This window comes from Podarcis cretensis (genome assembly GCF_951804945.1).
Source record: "Podarcis cretensis genome assembly, chromosome: 2".
Lineage (NCBI taxonomy): Eukaryota > Metazoa > Chordata > Lepidosauria > Squamata > Lacertidae > Podarcis > Podarcis cretensis.
In genome coordinates, this window is record NC_137171.1 from 86,033,979 (window position 1) to 86,051,141 (window position 17,163).

The window sequence follows — 17,163 nt, forward strand, 5'->3', positions numbered from 1 at the left end:
ATGGAGCAAGCAGCTACTTAAGCTAGCCATACACTACTACAGCAATTCAGTCAACCACAACATCCATGCTGTATGCACTGCTTCAACCAGTCATGGGGCTAGAAGAAGACATCAACGCACAGAAGGGATTGTAGTTGCTTGGGGTCATTTTGCCCAACTTGACACTATCTACCCTTGATGGCTGAGGTTGACACTTAGTTCAGTTGAAGGTATTCATGTCAACCACAAATATTTTCAGTGGTCTATCTCACATTAGTGTAACCCTTATATATGGAACCAAAAAGGGCACCCACATTTTCTAAATCACAGGGGAACTTTTGATAGGGATTTAACATTTTCTAGTAATTACATTTTGGGATTTTCACATGCATATAAAGTTAATTAGTGAAGTGTAGCAGGCATTTAAAATAAAGAGTGCTTTCATCAACCAGCACAAACACACGAAACAAGGTTTGTTGTTGAACTAAAACCAGTTTTCACAAGCAACATGCTACATGTTTCTGAGAGAGAAAGGCAATTACAGGCTAATTTATCTGACTGAAATTAATACAGTAATATTTCTAAAACGAACGCAACAATTCATCCCCAACAAGACTGAGAAAATATATTCAAACAGTTGTGATACAAATATGAAAATTAAAACTGTTTGCAAATTAAATCATAACTGAGACCAGGCAGGGGCAAAGGGAGAGTGATGATTAAGTAACATTTGTTGTTGATATATCTGAAGTGTATGACTGCACCAGAACTTGTCACATTTCACTTACAGAAAAGTGGCTGGATCCTGCACAGAAACTGCATTGCGGGAGGGGGAAATCACAAGGAAAGACTATAGGTTGCAAGGTTATGTACACTCCCCAGGTATAACCCCACTGAATACAGTAGAGATTGCTAACAAGTAAATTACATAGAGGATGGAACAGTTAAAAAGTTCAGGTCCAGATGTTTAAAAACGCATTTTTAAATGAGCACTTCTGAACACTAAATTCAATCCCATCAATATGATCCGTAGCCAGAGATTTCCATTTGGATGATGCCTCCCCTAAGAAGGGATGCTATGTCTTGAGAGTTACACCATGGCTAAGAAGGCTCCCTTGAGATGTCAAGACGGCTAACCTAACCTTTTGAGATCCATATAAACAAGCAGTTGAACATGGAAAGCACTGAACCAAGGGCCTGTTGTTTACCTAACCCCTGCACTGCAAGAGACATCAATCCCTGCCTTATTAAAGAAATGCATACACCAGGCCGGCATGTCTGCTCAAACAACTCTCTCATATTCACAGTTTCTCAAAGGTCGGAGGAAGTTCTGGAGGGGCCTGTTCCATAAATAAAACCCTTCTGCTTGATGATAACTAAATTGCATTAAGACTGGCTCAGACAGCGCCAATTAGAATCCTTTGGTAGGGATGGACTACAGAACTCTATCCTAGATTGTTCACAGATAGAGCTTTCACCTTACCCCATTCCAAGCCACTCTTACCTTTGTAGCAAATGAAAAGCAGCAGAGAATCAGCAACACATACCCAAACTTCACTGATAATGTAAGCGCAACAGAATTATCAAATATGGACACAAACCCACTAAGTGTACAGTCATATGTAAATATTGAATCAGAAAGGATTCCATCTCACTTTCAGAAATCAAGCCCAACAATGATGAAGCCCGAACAAGGAATATCCCATGGCCCTCATTTCTCCCTAAATATACTTATTATTGGAATAAGGATGGGTAGTATATAAATGTAATCAATAAGAAGCACTGGTTGCACCAGAGGGTTGATGTTATACAATCTGCTTTATAGCATGTAGTGTTATCTGCACTAAGTACTCCATAAATGAAATTAAGTTTCCCCCTCCACAAATATTAACTGCCTAATTTTCTGCTAGCAGCAATTGACCAATCATGGAAACATCAGCTGTAAAAAAGCTGCACAAATCTAGGAATAGGAAGAATCTAGGAATAACGAGGATAGTGTGTCGTGTAAGGTTAAAGGGTATATACAGGCAGACAGAAGACAAGCAATAACTATTAGGCACCACTTCCTATCCAGGAACATTTTTTCAAGAGAAGAAAGCATTTCTGTTCAGCACTGAATTCAGATGAGCTTTAGAGGCTTAAATGCTTCTACTCTTTTTTGCTAGTCTTACGCAGGCAACTCAACCATTTTGCATGGTGAAATAAATTCACTGAGCTGTTACCTGCAGAAACCTGCTAAATGGATAAAGCTTTTGAACAAAATTTTTACTTTATTAAGGAGTATGCACCATTATCATACACTTCTTCATGAAGGCTTTTTGCTTTAAGATAAAACAGTTTAGCTTGGTGCTGAGGGGAAAAATTATTTATAGCAGCTGTGGACAGTCTATGCTGCCTCTCTACAGACACATGGGGATTTAACTAGTAAAATGTGACTGGCCACTAAGAAAAGGTTTTTTTGGGAGGGGGGCGAGCCTAGAAGTATGCACGAGAAAGGCATATTGCTGTGAAACTTCATCAGCCAAACATGCAGCAGGGACTTGGAAGAGGTAAAGGCAAGACTTGATGAATGGCAGCCAATGATCAAGGACAACTCAAAAGACTCAACTCAAATGACATCTCATCAGTACTGTGATGGGTCAGAAATCTGGAGTCCAAGATCCACTGCCTGTTCAGGTTGCGGATTCAAGAGTGTATGAGAACCAGGAGTCAATATGAATCAAGAGAGGATGGGAAAATTGAGAGAAGGGCAAGGAACCAATTGACAGAGAGAATCATAGAATCATAGAGTTGGAAGAGACCACAAGGGCCATCGAGTCCAACCCCCTGCCAAGCATGCTATACATGCTATACATAAGCAAGCCAGACATAGGCTCCATGCAAGAAGCAAGTGACAGATAGCAGAAGAGCCAGAACAAGAGGTTGAAAAGAGGAAACAATGAGGGAAAGCAGTTTGTGCCAGGGTTATACTGATTGCAGATAAACATCCTGCTCACAGTTTCTGCCTTTCATAGATTAGCACGGGCAACTGGGGTGTGCCAAAACAGAAGCACTCAATTTTACATCTGTTGGTGAAAAGCAAACAGTATAAATCTCAGTTCTGACCCAAGTAGAAGTCAAGACAACAGATTACCCTATTGTGACATGCAGTTTCAAAGATTATCTACAGGTCACTTAGAAAGTGGGCAAGGTTTTCTTCTGGTCAGTGCTTCTGTAATCAATATCACCCACCTCCTCCTTGTGGTCATCAATACTTTTATATTGCCAGAGTTTAATCCTCTCAATATAAAGGAGCATAAAGGAAAATGCTACTTCCCTGTCAACCTGCCTCCATCAGCTTCTGTCCATGTCACAGCAGCCAATTTTTACAAAGTGGGAAGGAAGATTTATGCTTGAAGTACACCCTTAAGGATTTTCTTTTTCTTTTTCTTGTTTATTTTAGAGGGTAGGGAAAGAGAGACTATGAAAGAACAAGCAGAGTGAATCTCCAGTTTTTAAATAAAACTTTGTTGTTGTTGTTTGCCCTTGGGCTTTTGCATTCATCTCTTGCTCAGCAACATCAGATATGAAAAAAATGCAACCTAGCAAGCCTTGTGCCTAGTGGCTCTTGTTTTCTTTCTAAGAGGTGGGGAGGCATGATGCAAAGAAACCCACCTAAATACCATATGGCCAAAACACCAAGATAATCCTGTTTTAATGCAACGTAATCAAAGGAATGCAAACAGCAGGATCTCCCTAAAAAGGAAGCATACTGAGTGATAAAAATGTTCTGTAATGGATTTCTTGCACATATCAACTCATCTCTGGAAAACCAAGCTATCTTGTTTCTATTTGTATCCACTAAATTTCCACAGTCTCACTGACCTCCCAAGCCACCCTATGCAATTAGCAATTGATATAAAAATCTACTTGCCCATTACCATTGATTTGGCAACACTACAATAACACAATTAATTAAAAATCCTAGTAAAGCCTCTTTCATCCATATCTGTCCAACTTAGACATGCTTCTTCTCCCCTTGTTTTCTCTCTCCTCAACCCCACATCAGTCTAACTACCCAAGTTTTGTGCCAAATAAATATGGCAGGGAAGGAATGGATCATTAAAGGTTGGGCCTTGAGTGACAGTCAGCCCTTGCTGGCGGTTCCCTCATTGCGAGAAGTGAGGCTACAGGGAACCAGACAGAGGGCCTTCTCGGTAGTGGCGCCCGCCCTGTGGAACGCCCTCCCATCAGATGTCAAAGAGATAAAGAATTACCTGACATTCAGAAGACATCTTAAGGCAGCCCTGTTCAGGGAAGTTTTTAATATGTAATGCTGTACTGTTTTTAACACTGATTGGGAGCCGCCCAGAGTGGCTGGGGAAACTCAGCCAGATGGGCGGGGTATAAATAATAAATTATTATTATTATTATTATTATTATTATTATTATTATTATTATTATTATTATTATTGTATTTTCTGTTGCTAACCCCTAGGAAAAGACTTCCCATTTTGTCTCAGCTTTGCTTTTGGGGGACAAGACTGGGGTGCCTTTTTATATTTGTTAACTAGTACAGAGGGGACTTGAGTTCTACACGTGGTGTAGTGGTTAAGAGCAGTGGACTTGTAATCTGGTAAACCAGGTTCACGTCCCTACTCCTCCACATGCAGCTGCTGGGTGACCTTGGGCCAGTCATACTTCTCTGAAGTCTCTCAGCCCCACTCACCTCACAGAGTGTTTGTTGTGGGGGAGGAAGGGAAAGGAGAATGTTAGCCGCTTTGAGACTCCTTAGGGTAGTGATAAAGCGGGATATCAAATCCAAACTCCTCCTCCTCCTCCTCCTCCTCCTCCTCCTCCTCCTCCTCCTCCTCCTCTTCTTCTTCTTCTTCTTCTTCTTCTTCTTCTTCTTCTTCTTCTTCTCAAGCCCCTTCTCCTGGGTTTTTAGATGTTAACTTTCTGAGTGGGGGACAGGATGCATATTGACTCTAGTGCGCATGCATGTAAATGCACACACATGGGCTCGAAATGTCAGCACACAGCCTCCTTTCATCCCCCCATAACTGCCTTTCCAGATAATAAGTGTTTCTGAATGTGTTTGAAATGCATTCTTTCTATAACCTGATCCATACTGAGATTAAACATTCTATTAAGTGTTCTTACTTAAGTTGTTTTTTTAAAAAACACACACTAAAAAACCAAAACCCTAAGATGGTCAGTTTTAGAGATGGACAAAAACTTGCTGCATCGCTCCAAAATTAATCAGGCTGTTCTAGCACTCCTGATGATTTCTCTGAACGATGCAACACATTTTTATTTATTTATCTGAAAATTTACAATCCACTCTTCCATTGAAATATAACAAGGCAGCTTACAGCATATAAAATACAATAAAATCAGTCTATAAATATCCATAAAAATAATCAAAAAGATCAGTAGGCATAATGTCTGAATAGTGCCATTTTCAGAAGACACCTGAAAGAAAGAAGGGCTCATTCCCACTGAAGCTCCACAGGAAAGCAGTTCCACTGTAGTAGGCAGAGGAGACTCTGGCAGCGGCAAATGGGCATATACTGCAGCAAATGGTGCTCTGAGGATCTTTTCCCATTAGGATCATGCAGCTGGACCACAAGCCCCAGGATCCCCAGTGAGAAAAAAATAATAATAAATTAGCATTTCACACCATAGGAGATGGTTGCTGGATACATAGTTTACCACTCTTGCTTTAAATCTCACTCCATCTAGAGTCAGTTTATTAACATACTGTCTTTCAGAAGTCAGAGGATGACAGGCCACTGTTGACTAAATGAATGCAACATGTAAGTCTTTTGCAAACCAGGTATCCTTTCTAAGAAGTCTTGGGGAAAGTTGGGTGCATATTCCGTTTCAATGCTGTTTTTAAAACTGGATATAGTTTTAGCTGTAGTTCACAATAAGGGCAAAGAAAAGCTGACTCAGCACTATATAAAGATACACACTATACTTCCTAAAATGTCAACAGAGTTTAAGTTAGCTGAATTTCCAGTGATAAATCTCTAGGATTTGTCAATGCTTGTTGCTTTGTACCGAAATCTGAAAACTGTATTTTAGGATTTTATAAGCATTAAGATTAAGGTTCCCCCCTGAAACATAACTCTACCTCAAGACTATACAAATAAGAAATGTTAATTTGCACTTCAGATCAATAATTTGCAAAGAAACAATGTCATTTTATTGCGGCTGAGAGTAATCACAACGTTTTTTTCTGGATTATAAAAAGAAAAGAAGAAAGCATTCCAACATTTTCAAGACAGAGTGAAACAACAACGATAATGGAAGCAGAATGAAATAATGGAAAATAATAGAAAATGTACCATGAAGAATAGTCGTGTTTACAAGCGAGTTTGTCACAAGAGCAGCTAAAGGTCCATCTAGTCCAGCACTTTGTTCTTACAGGGACTAACCAGATGCCTATGGAAAGCCTAAAAGGAGCGCAGTGCCAGAGCACTCTTCACACCTGCCATTCCCAGTAACTTGCATACTGCCTCTGAAAATGGAGGTAGAACATAGCTGTAATGAATGGTAACTACTGATATCCTTATCTTCCATTAATTTGCCTAATCCTTTTTAAAAGACATCCAAGTTGATGACTTTTGTGGGAGGAAATTCCATGGTTTAACTATGCTCTCTATGTGAAGCAGTACTCTATTTTGTTTGTTCTGAAACTTCCAACCTTCTGCTTCATTGGATGTTCCCAAGTTCTAGTATTATGAGAGAAAAGCTTATCTCCATCCATTTTCACCACACCCTGCATGAATTTATACCCCTTTATCGTATCACCTCTTGGTCACTTTTTCTCTAAATTAAAAAGCCTCAGATACTGTAAACCTTTTGTCATAGAGTAGCTGCTCCATCCCCTTGATCATTTTGTTTGCCCTTTTCTGAAACCTTTTCAGCTACAATATCCTTTCTGGAGGTGAGACGACCAGAACTGTACACAGTATTTCAAGCATGGTCACACCATAGATTTGTATAATGGAAACAGCTAATATTTCCACTTGGCTATGGTTATGAATGGGGGACGCAGGTGGCGCTGTGGGTTAAAGCCTCAGCGCCTAGGGCTTGCCGATCGAAAAGTCGGCGGTTCGAATCCCTGCGGCGGGGTGCGCTCCCGCTGCTCGGTCCCAGCGCCTGCCAACCTAGCAGTTCGAAAGCACCTCCGGGTGCAAGTAGATAAATAGGGACCGCTTACCAGCGGGAAGGTAAACGGCGTTTCCGTGTGCGGCTCTGGCTCTGGCTCTGGCTCTGGCCAGAGCAGCGATGTCACGCTGGCCACGTGACCCAGAAGTGTCTCCGGACAGCGCTGGCCCCTGGCCTCTTAAGTGAGATGGGCGCACAACCCCAGAGTCTGTCAAGACTGGCCCGTACGGGCAGGGGTACCTTTACCTTTACCTTTATGGTTATGAATATGCTGTCTATAATTGGCTTCTTTTGGAATACTGGAAAATGCTGCTGCTTTTAAACAACACATATGTATCACAATCTTTTGCTATTCAGTTAAGAAAGCATGGAAATAAAAATTGTTGGGGAAAGTGCCATACAGCAACAGGAAGTACAATTTTTTTCCTAGCAGCAACCTGATTAGGTCCAAGTCAGGAGAATGGGAAGCAGCCTGAAAGTCTGGGAATTACCTGTTGTATTCAAACCAAACACACACTGCCAAAAATCAACTTCATATAAATGCAACACAATACTATCAAAATGTATCAAAGCAAACCAGAATGCATTTATTCTGTAGCAAATGCTAATAGTCATTGATATAGTAACAGAAACGAAATGGAATTGACCCTGGTCGTCAACACTTTGTGACAATTTGTGTTTACTGGTAGAGAGCTTCTACCCATTCTACTCTGTTCACAAGAAGGAGCAGTGTAAGAAGGAACAATAATGTGGGTATTAACCCCATACCCCAGCTGGGTAGATGTGGGATGTGGGAACAAAACTTGTCATTGATTCTGCTTACACGAGTCCTTTATGCACACACCTTACCAGAGCAGCAAGGGGAAAAGCTGTCAGGAGATGCACACACTCCAGGCACAAGCAACTGCTATGAAACAATGTGTTGCTCTTCTTCACACTTACTCTTCTTCTAAAGGTGCAGTGTTATGCACATGTACTTGGGAGTAAGGCTGCACTCCTAACCCCACTCACCTGGAAGTAAGCTCTACTGAATTCAATAGAACTTACATCTCAGCAGACTTTGTTAAGATTCCACTGTAAGTCAGTAACTTACTTCCAGTTAAATGTGGATAGGATTGGGCTGTGTCATACTTTCTTGGGGAATCCTATACAATGCATCAACATCTCTTGTGTACATAATCATGCTTAATTATCATTCTGTACAATTTATCATGACATACTTTCTCACATACAGAAAGTTTTTCTTTTTTCTTTCAATAGCAAATCAATTACCTTTAGCCCTTTTAATACATTTTCTTGTGCTTTTCCGAGTTCCTTCACATTTTGGAAACATCTATGAGGAGATTCGATCTTAAGAGGAGAGAAGGATCAAAAGACAGGAGGTGCCATAGGGAAGAAGCAGGGTACCAAAGACTCTCCTTTGCAACCCCCAAATCTGCATGGTTTCCCTATTGATTTTAAGCTCCCATCAAAAGCTGCCACCAACACAGCTATTATTTTTAATCTAGAGGGTGGGACCTTGCTTTTACCTTCTAAAGGCAAGTTAAGGTCCCTCCAAAAAGCCTTTTCATTGCACATTTATATCCTTTTCATTGCACATTTGTGCTTCTGATGGTATCAAGGCAATTACATGCAATCCCACTTGCAAAAGTTAGGGGATGGACATACTCCTTTGTTTCTAATTGATTCATGTTCCATAGCTTCCTGCTGAAATCCTGCACTTTTTCATACCACAAATGTTCCAGGTGGGTTGTCCTACTTTTGTAGAGCTGTAGTGCAAGAGTGCTCTTCTGGAAAGCAATAATGTGCTAACATGGGCAAGCACCAGAGAGGAACTAATAAAGCAGAATGACTTGTGGACATCCAGAATAAATCCACTACTAATGCACTTTTGCTGTGTCAATGACATGAAGTAGTACACACCTGCAAAAACACATCAGTCCCCTAAGAGTCTTAAAGTATAAGCCTATACATGTATACTCAAAGTAAACCCCACTGAATTCAGTGGTACTAACTTCCAGGTAAACGTGTACATAAAGTCAAAGCAAACGCAGCTCTACTATTATCTTTATTTAACAATTGATTCCCCAATACAGTAAAATTGGCTACCAAATAGAATATGTATTCTCTTTGTGCAATCAATTCACTTGCACCAAATGTACTGCAACAGTTTCTTTCGTTTCTTGAGCCTTTCTTTTCTACAGCAATTTCAATTGGACTCAAAAATTGGGTGCTTTTCTTTTTTCTTTGTTTTTCTCCTCCTTTAAAGAAACTATTATGTCTTTCAGCTTGAAGTCATCCCTCAACCATTTAAACTTCTCATTTGTTCTCATGAGGAGTGGGAGAGTTTCATATGCATGCTGTTTAAAGAATCTTCAAAAAATTAATTACATTGTTTCTTTAAAAAGTTATATGAGTAAGCCTCTATGAAAGGAACTTTTATGAAAGAGAACAAGAGGTAGAATAATATGTATGGGGAGAGGAACAGAAGAGGGGAATTCAACCAGCTAAACTTAAAAAAAAAAACTCTTTTAAAAAACCACAAACAGGATACAGACATATTAAAAAAGCAACACTGACCGAACAATGGAATGTGAACTATATTTGACTTAAGCAACGTCATATCTACTACCCTTCTCCACAATGAAATGTTGGTAGCTCTTAAAGAAACAGAAACATCTAGCAATTTTCTAGTCATGCTTTTATTTTCTCCAGAGTGTGCAGTTTTGGTTCTGTAAGACAGCCTTGTTTAAGTCACTACGCCTGCATTTATGGGTTGCAAAGACTAGATGGTGAGTGGAGAGACTCCTTGCTACAATATTCTGTTATAACTTGCCAAATTCTATCATGATCCATACCAGAAAATATTCAGTGAATGAGAAAAGGAACAAGCAATTCTGTAAATCTTGATTTGATTTGTTGTGCAGCACTGGACATTGTTACCAAAATGAGATCTTAGCACCTGTGAGAAGGAATCGTGTCTTTAGCTTTGTTCAGAACGAAGTCCTAAAATACTATAATATTCTACAGACTCCAGAAGCTTGGTGCATGTGGAGGTAATCACAGTTTGTGCTGCTTGGTCCCCACATGGTGGCAAGAATTCATTTGGGATGAGAACTTGCCAGCTCCCATATGCTACAGGCTTTCTGACATCAAATAAAACATAAATCTTTATTTTATTTGAAAATTAGTAACTATAGCCAAGAATCTACTAAACAGGTCAACAGCTGCCATATAATCCAAGCCCATGTGCACCAAACTATGCTGAGGTTTCTTGTATAAGTTAGGGTGCTTTGAGACAGAGGGCTGTATCCAACTAAGGCTGTTTATACATGATACATTTAAATAACAAATAAAGCGTGCACACCTCAACAATCCTGGGAACTGTAGTTTGTTAAGAGTGCTGGGAACTATAGATCTGTGAGGGGTGAACTACAGTTCCTAGGATTCTTTTGGCTGGGTGGGGGTGCAGTCTGAATTCAACTCAGAGTAGCGCTACTGAAATAAACAGACCTAAATTACTTATATCTATGAATGCCAGCGGTTCTACTTTTAGTAGGACCAACACTGGATACAACCCAGAGAGTTTACAGTCAAAACCCACAAGCTACATGGAAACTGTGTAGTGCCGGTAATGGGGATTCTTCCCCTGCCCAGACAAACACAAACAGCCCACTTGCAGAGAAGTCTAAACCTATGTTTAGTGCCACATGCATCAACAGAAATGCACACTGTGAGCCTCGGACTCACATGCTCGCCTTTCCTCTTCTCACAAGGCCAGGATGATGACTTTGGCAGAGTTTAGTTTCACTTTCTATGAAACCTGGCTTGCCACTGCATGCAAACCAGAGATTGTGGTTTAAAACACAAAAAACTATGGTTAGTTAAACAAGCCAGCTTTATACACCATGGTTTCATAGCGTATTTAAAAACTTTACTCTCCTGACTGCATGGAAGGAGAAGAGGGCAGCTCATCAGAAAAAGTTGACTTCTTTTTCCAAGCAAAATATTTTTGGATTAATATTAATGTTCTCTTGTAGTTATCATTTTTGTAGAGTTAAAAAAAGAAAAGAAAAACTGTATCCTTCAGAAATATATAGAAAGCAGAATGGCTATGGATGGAGTGTCAGGAACAGACTTTGGCTCAAATGTCAACACAGCCATGGGACATGTCACTCTGAATCAGTTCTGCTGCTATGCTGTCAGCTGACCGGGGGGGGGGGGACTGCTCATGAGTAGTGTAACTTGACACTGTGATCTCACAACATTTTGTGGCTCCCTTTCTATGAAAACAAAAACTTGGAACTTGCTGATTTTGTTTTCATGGAAAGAAAGTTATTGACCTTGCATGAGTTCATGGATCCTACAGTACATTGCTCATGCAAGTAGACGATTTGTGTAAGCAAACAGCTTTATCCTCAAGTCAGCTAACAACGTACTGTTGGTTGGAATTAATTCTCAGTCTCGGCTCCCCACCCCCCAAAATGAGGAAACCATTCTGATATATGAAAGATATTAGGCTGGGGAACAGATTGCCATGTGTACCACAGCTGGGCACTGCAAACTTTGTCCTGTCAATAAGATGCTTCATCGCTAATCAACTTTTTTTTTCTTCCCCTCAATTTTTGACAAATATTCCCTACACAACTACGCTGAAGTTGTTCCCAAGAGTGGGACACCCACCAGAACACAAGATGTGGCACAGGATACAGTGGGTGGGTATCGGTGAAAATCAGGGCCCTGCTTTATGTAAGCAGAAGTACTTTCTGCTTGGTTCCAGAGCCTCTGAAACTAAGTTATTATCTGCTGAATCCTCAAAGTCATATGCTCAAAGACCAGCCTGAAACACACCCCTTTGAATCCAATAGAAATAAATATTGAAGAGCCACATTAGAAGCATTCACAAATATTTTGCATGGGTTTGCAAACTTATTTGTCACACCCATTTTTTAGATCTTTGGATTAAGAATGCGAAATAAGGTTGTACATCACATTTCATAATCAGTATCTTAAAGACATAAAAAGGTAAAGGTAAAGGACCCCTGACAGTTATATACTGTAATTATTCAGAATAATTAAAACACTGTGGTCTGCAAACAAGAAACAAGCTAAAATTAACATTAGTCATGGGGGGAAACCTGTTTTTCTCTCTCCAAGAAAATCAAATTAAGCACAGTTTAGAACAAATTTTAAAATTGTTTCATCAATAGAAATCACATTGCATTGTAGTTAAAGTTTATGATATATATAAACTGCAGTTATGTAATCCACTCTGGTTGAGACTCTCATTTTGTTTTGTTTAATTTCATATCAGTTCAAAACTATTACCAATTTGAAAAGCGTATTTCAGTAATTTTTATTAGAATATTAATATTGCATTTGTTCTCATTTCCCAGTATAGTTCTCCAAATTTTCCTAATAAATACTTTGAAAAACAGTAGAAACTGGCAAGAAAAAAACTGGGCCCCTGCTCCAAACTTAACTAGCTAATAAAGGATGATTTGAGCTTATCAGGCTGATAACCATCTCCTTTCTAAACTTCTCAGGGAAAGGCTGAACTCGAATATCCTTCTTTCAAATTCCTTTCAGTTTTGCATATTAATCTTTAAAAATCTATATGATATGAATCTAAAAGACTTGTCCCTCAACGGGTACAGGTGCTGATTTTCCTCAAAGGGTTGTATGCATCTCACTGGTCTGTTTTGCATGGCATGCTAAGGCAAACCTGCAGGCTCCTAGAGATGAATGCACAGCCACTTTGCTCTTCCTTGGTCCTTTTTGCTCCTATAACATACAGTGGTGCCTCGCAAGACGAAATTAATTCGTTCCGCGAGTCTCTTCGTCTTGCGGTTTTTTCGTCTTGCGAAGCACCCCTATTAGCGGCTTAGCGGCTTAGCGCTATTAGCGGCTTAGCGGCTATTAGCGACTTAGAAAAAGGGGGGGAGGGGAAAAACTCGCAAGACTCGCAAGACGTTTTCGTCTTGCGAAGCAAGCCCATAGGGAAATTCGTCTTGCGAAGCGCCTCGGAAAACGGAAAACCCTTTTGTCTAGCGAGTTTTTCGTCTTGCGAGGCATTCGTCTTGCGGGGCACCACTGTATTGAACTTGGCCAACATTTGGTCCTGGACTCATGGCTAAGATCTCCCTTCACTAACTACTAGCTGTAACCAAGGTTTATTAACTGCCAAATGGCAGTGAAGGACCAGCTTATTGACTAACACTTTTCTTTGTGGAGTACTGCATGTAAAAAGTGGGAAGGGTGAGCATATCTGAACTTTAATATGGTGGCGAGGGATCATGTTTTGAGGCCAGGGAGTTGCCTAGAATAGGTTACTGAAAGAGCCAGAAGGGAACTCTGTTCAAAACTCGTGGTACTTTGCTGCATTGAGAGGAATGTGCACATTTTGTGACTATCCAAACAGCAATTTAGTCTTCCATGGTAAACCCTGAGGAGTGACTGCATGCTGCCTTTTATTTTGAACTTGCTTACTTTTTCATGCTCTTTTTTCTGTTTGAACCTACAATAAATATTTACTCTGCTCATTATATAAATAGTGTAGACTGGGGGGGGGGGAGGTATCTACAAGCTCAATATGAAATCCAAGTGCCTTAGTGTAACATTGCTAGCACTGGAAATTAGTCTTAAACAGAAGGGTTATTTGGAAAGGTTAGGAAAACCTTGTACTACAAAAGTAATATCTTCTGCTCTTGGCAAATCCTCTTGAAAAGGCTTTCCTGAGTGCTCTTCACCTGGGTTAGGAAGTGGTAGTGAAGTACCTTAAGTGACCTTTCTGTGGTAAAGAAGAAAAGAGGCTTCTGATTTCTGTTTGTACTACTTGTCATAACCCATGACAAGCTGCTATGTATGCCAGAAGGTCCTTTCACGGCAAGACTAGGACTAGTAACTATCTTGTTTTCATGTTTCTAAAATGTTATATGTTTCCAATTAATAACAATAACAATCAAAGCTAAACTACAGGCAAACCAGAAATATTTTAAGTGTGAATAAACATTTGGGTAAAATAAAATAAAACACCTCCATCAAATGTCAGCTTTTAAAAATTGTTCCCAGTCAATCAGGGTCACATAGTAAGTGTATTATTGATGCCACAGCATCACACAGCTAAGTCAGATTTGGCTATCTGAGACCAGTTTTGAGCACGGACAATGCTTTTGCATCTCACTGCTAACACTTTGAATGGGTATCTGGTGGGAAGAGCATGGGCTGCTGTGGTGCACAGACTTTTTGCCCCTGTTCACAGAAAGGGGACATTTTTCACATGACTGTATTCAGATGAAGTGTCTTTCTTTTGGCTCAGTCCTAATAACAGTCTCCCACAATGAGCCAATTTCACAACACCTCCCACTTGTGTGCTATTAAGCTCTCTGAATGCATATAATAATGGACTCCCCAAGATTTCTGAGGATATTAGAAAAACTTTTACTAAATGTGTGCATGCTGCAAGATAAACACTTACCTGGAATGCGGATTTTAAACTTTCCACTCTGTCCAAAGCCACCTTCTATTAAACCTTCCTCTCCTGTAGACAGCTTGACCTTCAGCCCCACAAATATTTGGATGTTGGTCTCTTTTTTAAACAGTGAACGACCAATCACACTGTAATCATCACAGAGCTACAAAAAAACAAACACACAAACACAAAATCTAAGTTCTTGGTTTAAAAAAAAATATATTTTAAAAGGTACTGCATTGGCAACCCCCTGCAATGTAGGAATCACAGCTAAAGAATCTCTGACAGATGGCCATCCAACCTCTGCTTAAAAACCTTCAATGAAGGAGAGTCCACCACCTTCCAGTGTAGTCTGTTCCACTGCCAAACAGCTCTTACCATCAGAAAGTTCTTCAGCGTGTTTTGTCAGAATCTCCTTTCTTGTTATTTGAATCCATTGTTCAGGTCCTCCCCTCTGGAGCAGCAGAAAACAAGCTTGCTCCATCCTTCATGTGACAACCCTTCAGATATTTGAAGATGGCTCTATATCACCCTCTTGGTCTTCTCTTCTCCAGGCTAAACATATCCAACTCCCCCAACTGTCACTTATAAGGCTTGATTTCCAGGTCCTTTATCATCTTGGCTGCCCTCCTCTGCACATGTTCCCGCTTGTCAAAATCCTTCTTAAACAGTGGTGCCCAGTGCTTTTTTTTTTTCTAAAAAAAATGTTTAGGGGTACTCTCATTTTGACTTCAAAAATCACCATTTTATAGTTCAAATCAAGAAAAATAAATACAGTAAATTGACAAAAGTACAAAGATTCCCAAAATGTTTAGGGTATGCGTACCCCTGCATTCCCCCAGGAAAAAAAGCACTGTTGGTGCCCATAACTGGAGAAAGAACTGCAAGGTGAGGTTGAACCAAGGCAGAATAGGGTGGTACTTTTAATTGCTTTGATCTGGACACTATACTTCTGTTGGTGCAGCCTAGAATTGCATACACACCCCTGGCTGCATCACACTGTTGGCTCATGTTAAGTTTGTAGTCCTTCTTTAAATCCTTCTCACAAGTACTACAGTCAAGCCATGTGCCCCCCCAATATTTGTGCATCTGATTCGTGTATATTTGTGTTAAGCAGTCATTTCCTTGGCTCCAGGTTTCTAATATGTTATGTACCACGTTAGATCTGCTTCTAAATGCACCAGTTGCACCCAAATGCACCCAAATGCATTACTCCTACTGACATGTCTACCACCTTTCAACTCCTTACCACCTTCATTTCAGCAGATTCTTTTGCCTGTTCATATAAGGAAACATGCCATTCTTAAGGAAATCAGCCCTGAGTGCTCACTGGAAGGATAGATCCTGAAGCTGAGGCTCCAATACTTTGGCCACCTCACGAGAAGAGAAGACTCCCTGGAAAAGACCCTGATGTTGGGAAAGATGGAGGGCACAAGGAGAAGGGGACGACAGAGGACGAGATGGTTGGATAGTGTTCTCGAAGCTGCCAGCATGAGTTTGACCAAACTGCGGGAGGCAGTGGAAGACAGGAGCGCCTGGCGTGCTCTGGTCCATGGGGTCATGAAGAGTCGGACACGACTAAACGATTAAACAACAACAATAAGGAAACATGCTTCCAATATGACAATACAGTGGTACTTTGGTTTAAGAACAGCTTAGTTTAAGAACAACTTGGATTAAGAACGCTGCAAATCTGGAAGTAGGTGTTTTGGTTTGTGAACCTGAGTCCCCCGCTGCTATGGGAAAGCACACACCTTGGTTTAAGAACGCTTTGGTTTAAGAATGGACTTCCGGAACGGATTAAGTTCGCAATCCAAGGTCCACAGTATAACTTTTAAAAATTCATCTTTGCAAGGAGTATGTAATCATGTCAGTTTGTTAAACTCAGAGTCTTAAAGTAGCTGTATTTAATTTTAATTTAAAGATTATTAAACCAGTGGAAGTCACCATTCCAACTTTGGATTCATAATTAAGCAATCAGGTACAAGAGGCAGCAAGCTTGTTGCACGGGGAAAGATAAACGATGCTCCCTGGGGCACTGGCAAAGCAAAGGTGCAACGAAGTGAGCCTAATCCCCAAGGTGTGAATATCTTTGGATGATACTAACCCCTGAAGTCACTGTGCCTCAGTGTCATAACTAGAGTATTGACATGAAAGGAAATAAGAAAATGCTGCTTTATTGAATGGCAAGCTACCATGATTTCTCTTCAAGTCAATATTGTAATTCTGTGTCGCACAGATCCCACAAAGTAAGAAATACAGAGCAATACAGACAGACCTTTTTAGGTGGACCAAGAGTAATATTTTAAATTCAGGAGACACAAGATTTTCAGCTGCACGGAATTCTTCTCACAACTAATCTGGATGGTAAAAATTGTGTATTCAGAATATTGCCATAGTCAAAAAGCAAATGCAATATGGTTTGTGGAAAGTATAGGAGTTGAACCTGAGAAGCTTTTTCAGTAGTGGCTGGTTTTGAAAGCTTATTATTTATTTTATTTAGGGTCCAAACCATCTGGCCTTAGGCATGCATTGCTGTCCAGTGAGCACTGCTC

General features: G+C 40.3%; 1 protein-coding gene across 4 annotated transcripts in view; it reads right to left on the minus strand.

The window, feature by feature from the left end:
• Positions 1-17,163, minus strand: part of EEFSEC (eukaryotic elongation factor, selenocysteine-tRNA specific) — a 153,722-nt gene that overhangs the window by 34,794 nt on the left and 101,765 nt on the right. For 3 of the 4 annotated variants that reach the window (XM_079964555.1, XM_079964558.1, XM_079964556.1), the window contains one exon: positions 14,615-14,771. In XM_079964555.1, coding sequence (XP_079820681.1) covers positions 14,615-14,771 — 157 coding nt within the window. Of the gene's footprint in view, positions 1-10,906; positions 10,972-14,614; positions 14,772-17,163 lie in introns of those variants that run through there. The other variant, XM_079964557.1, reaches the window with a different exon arrangement.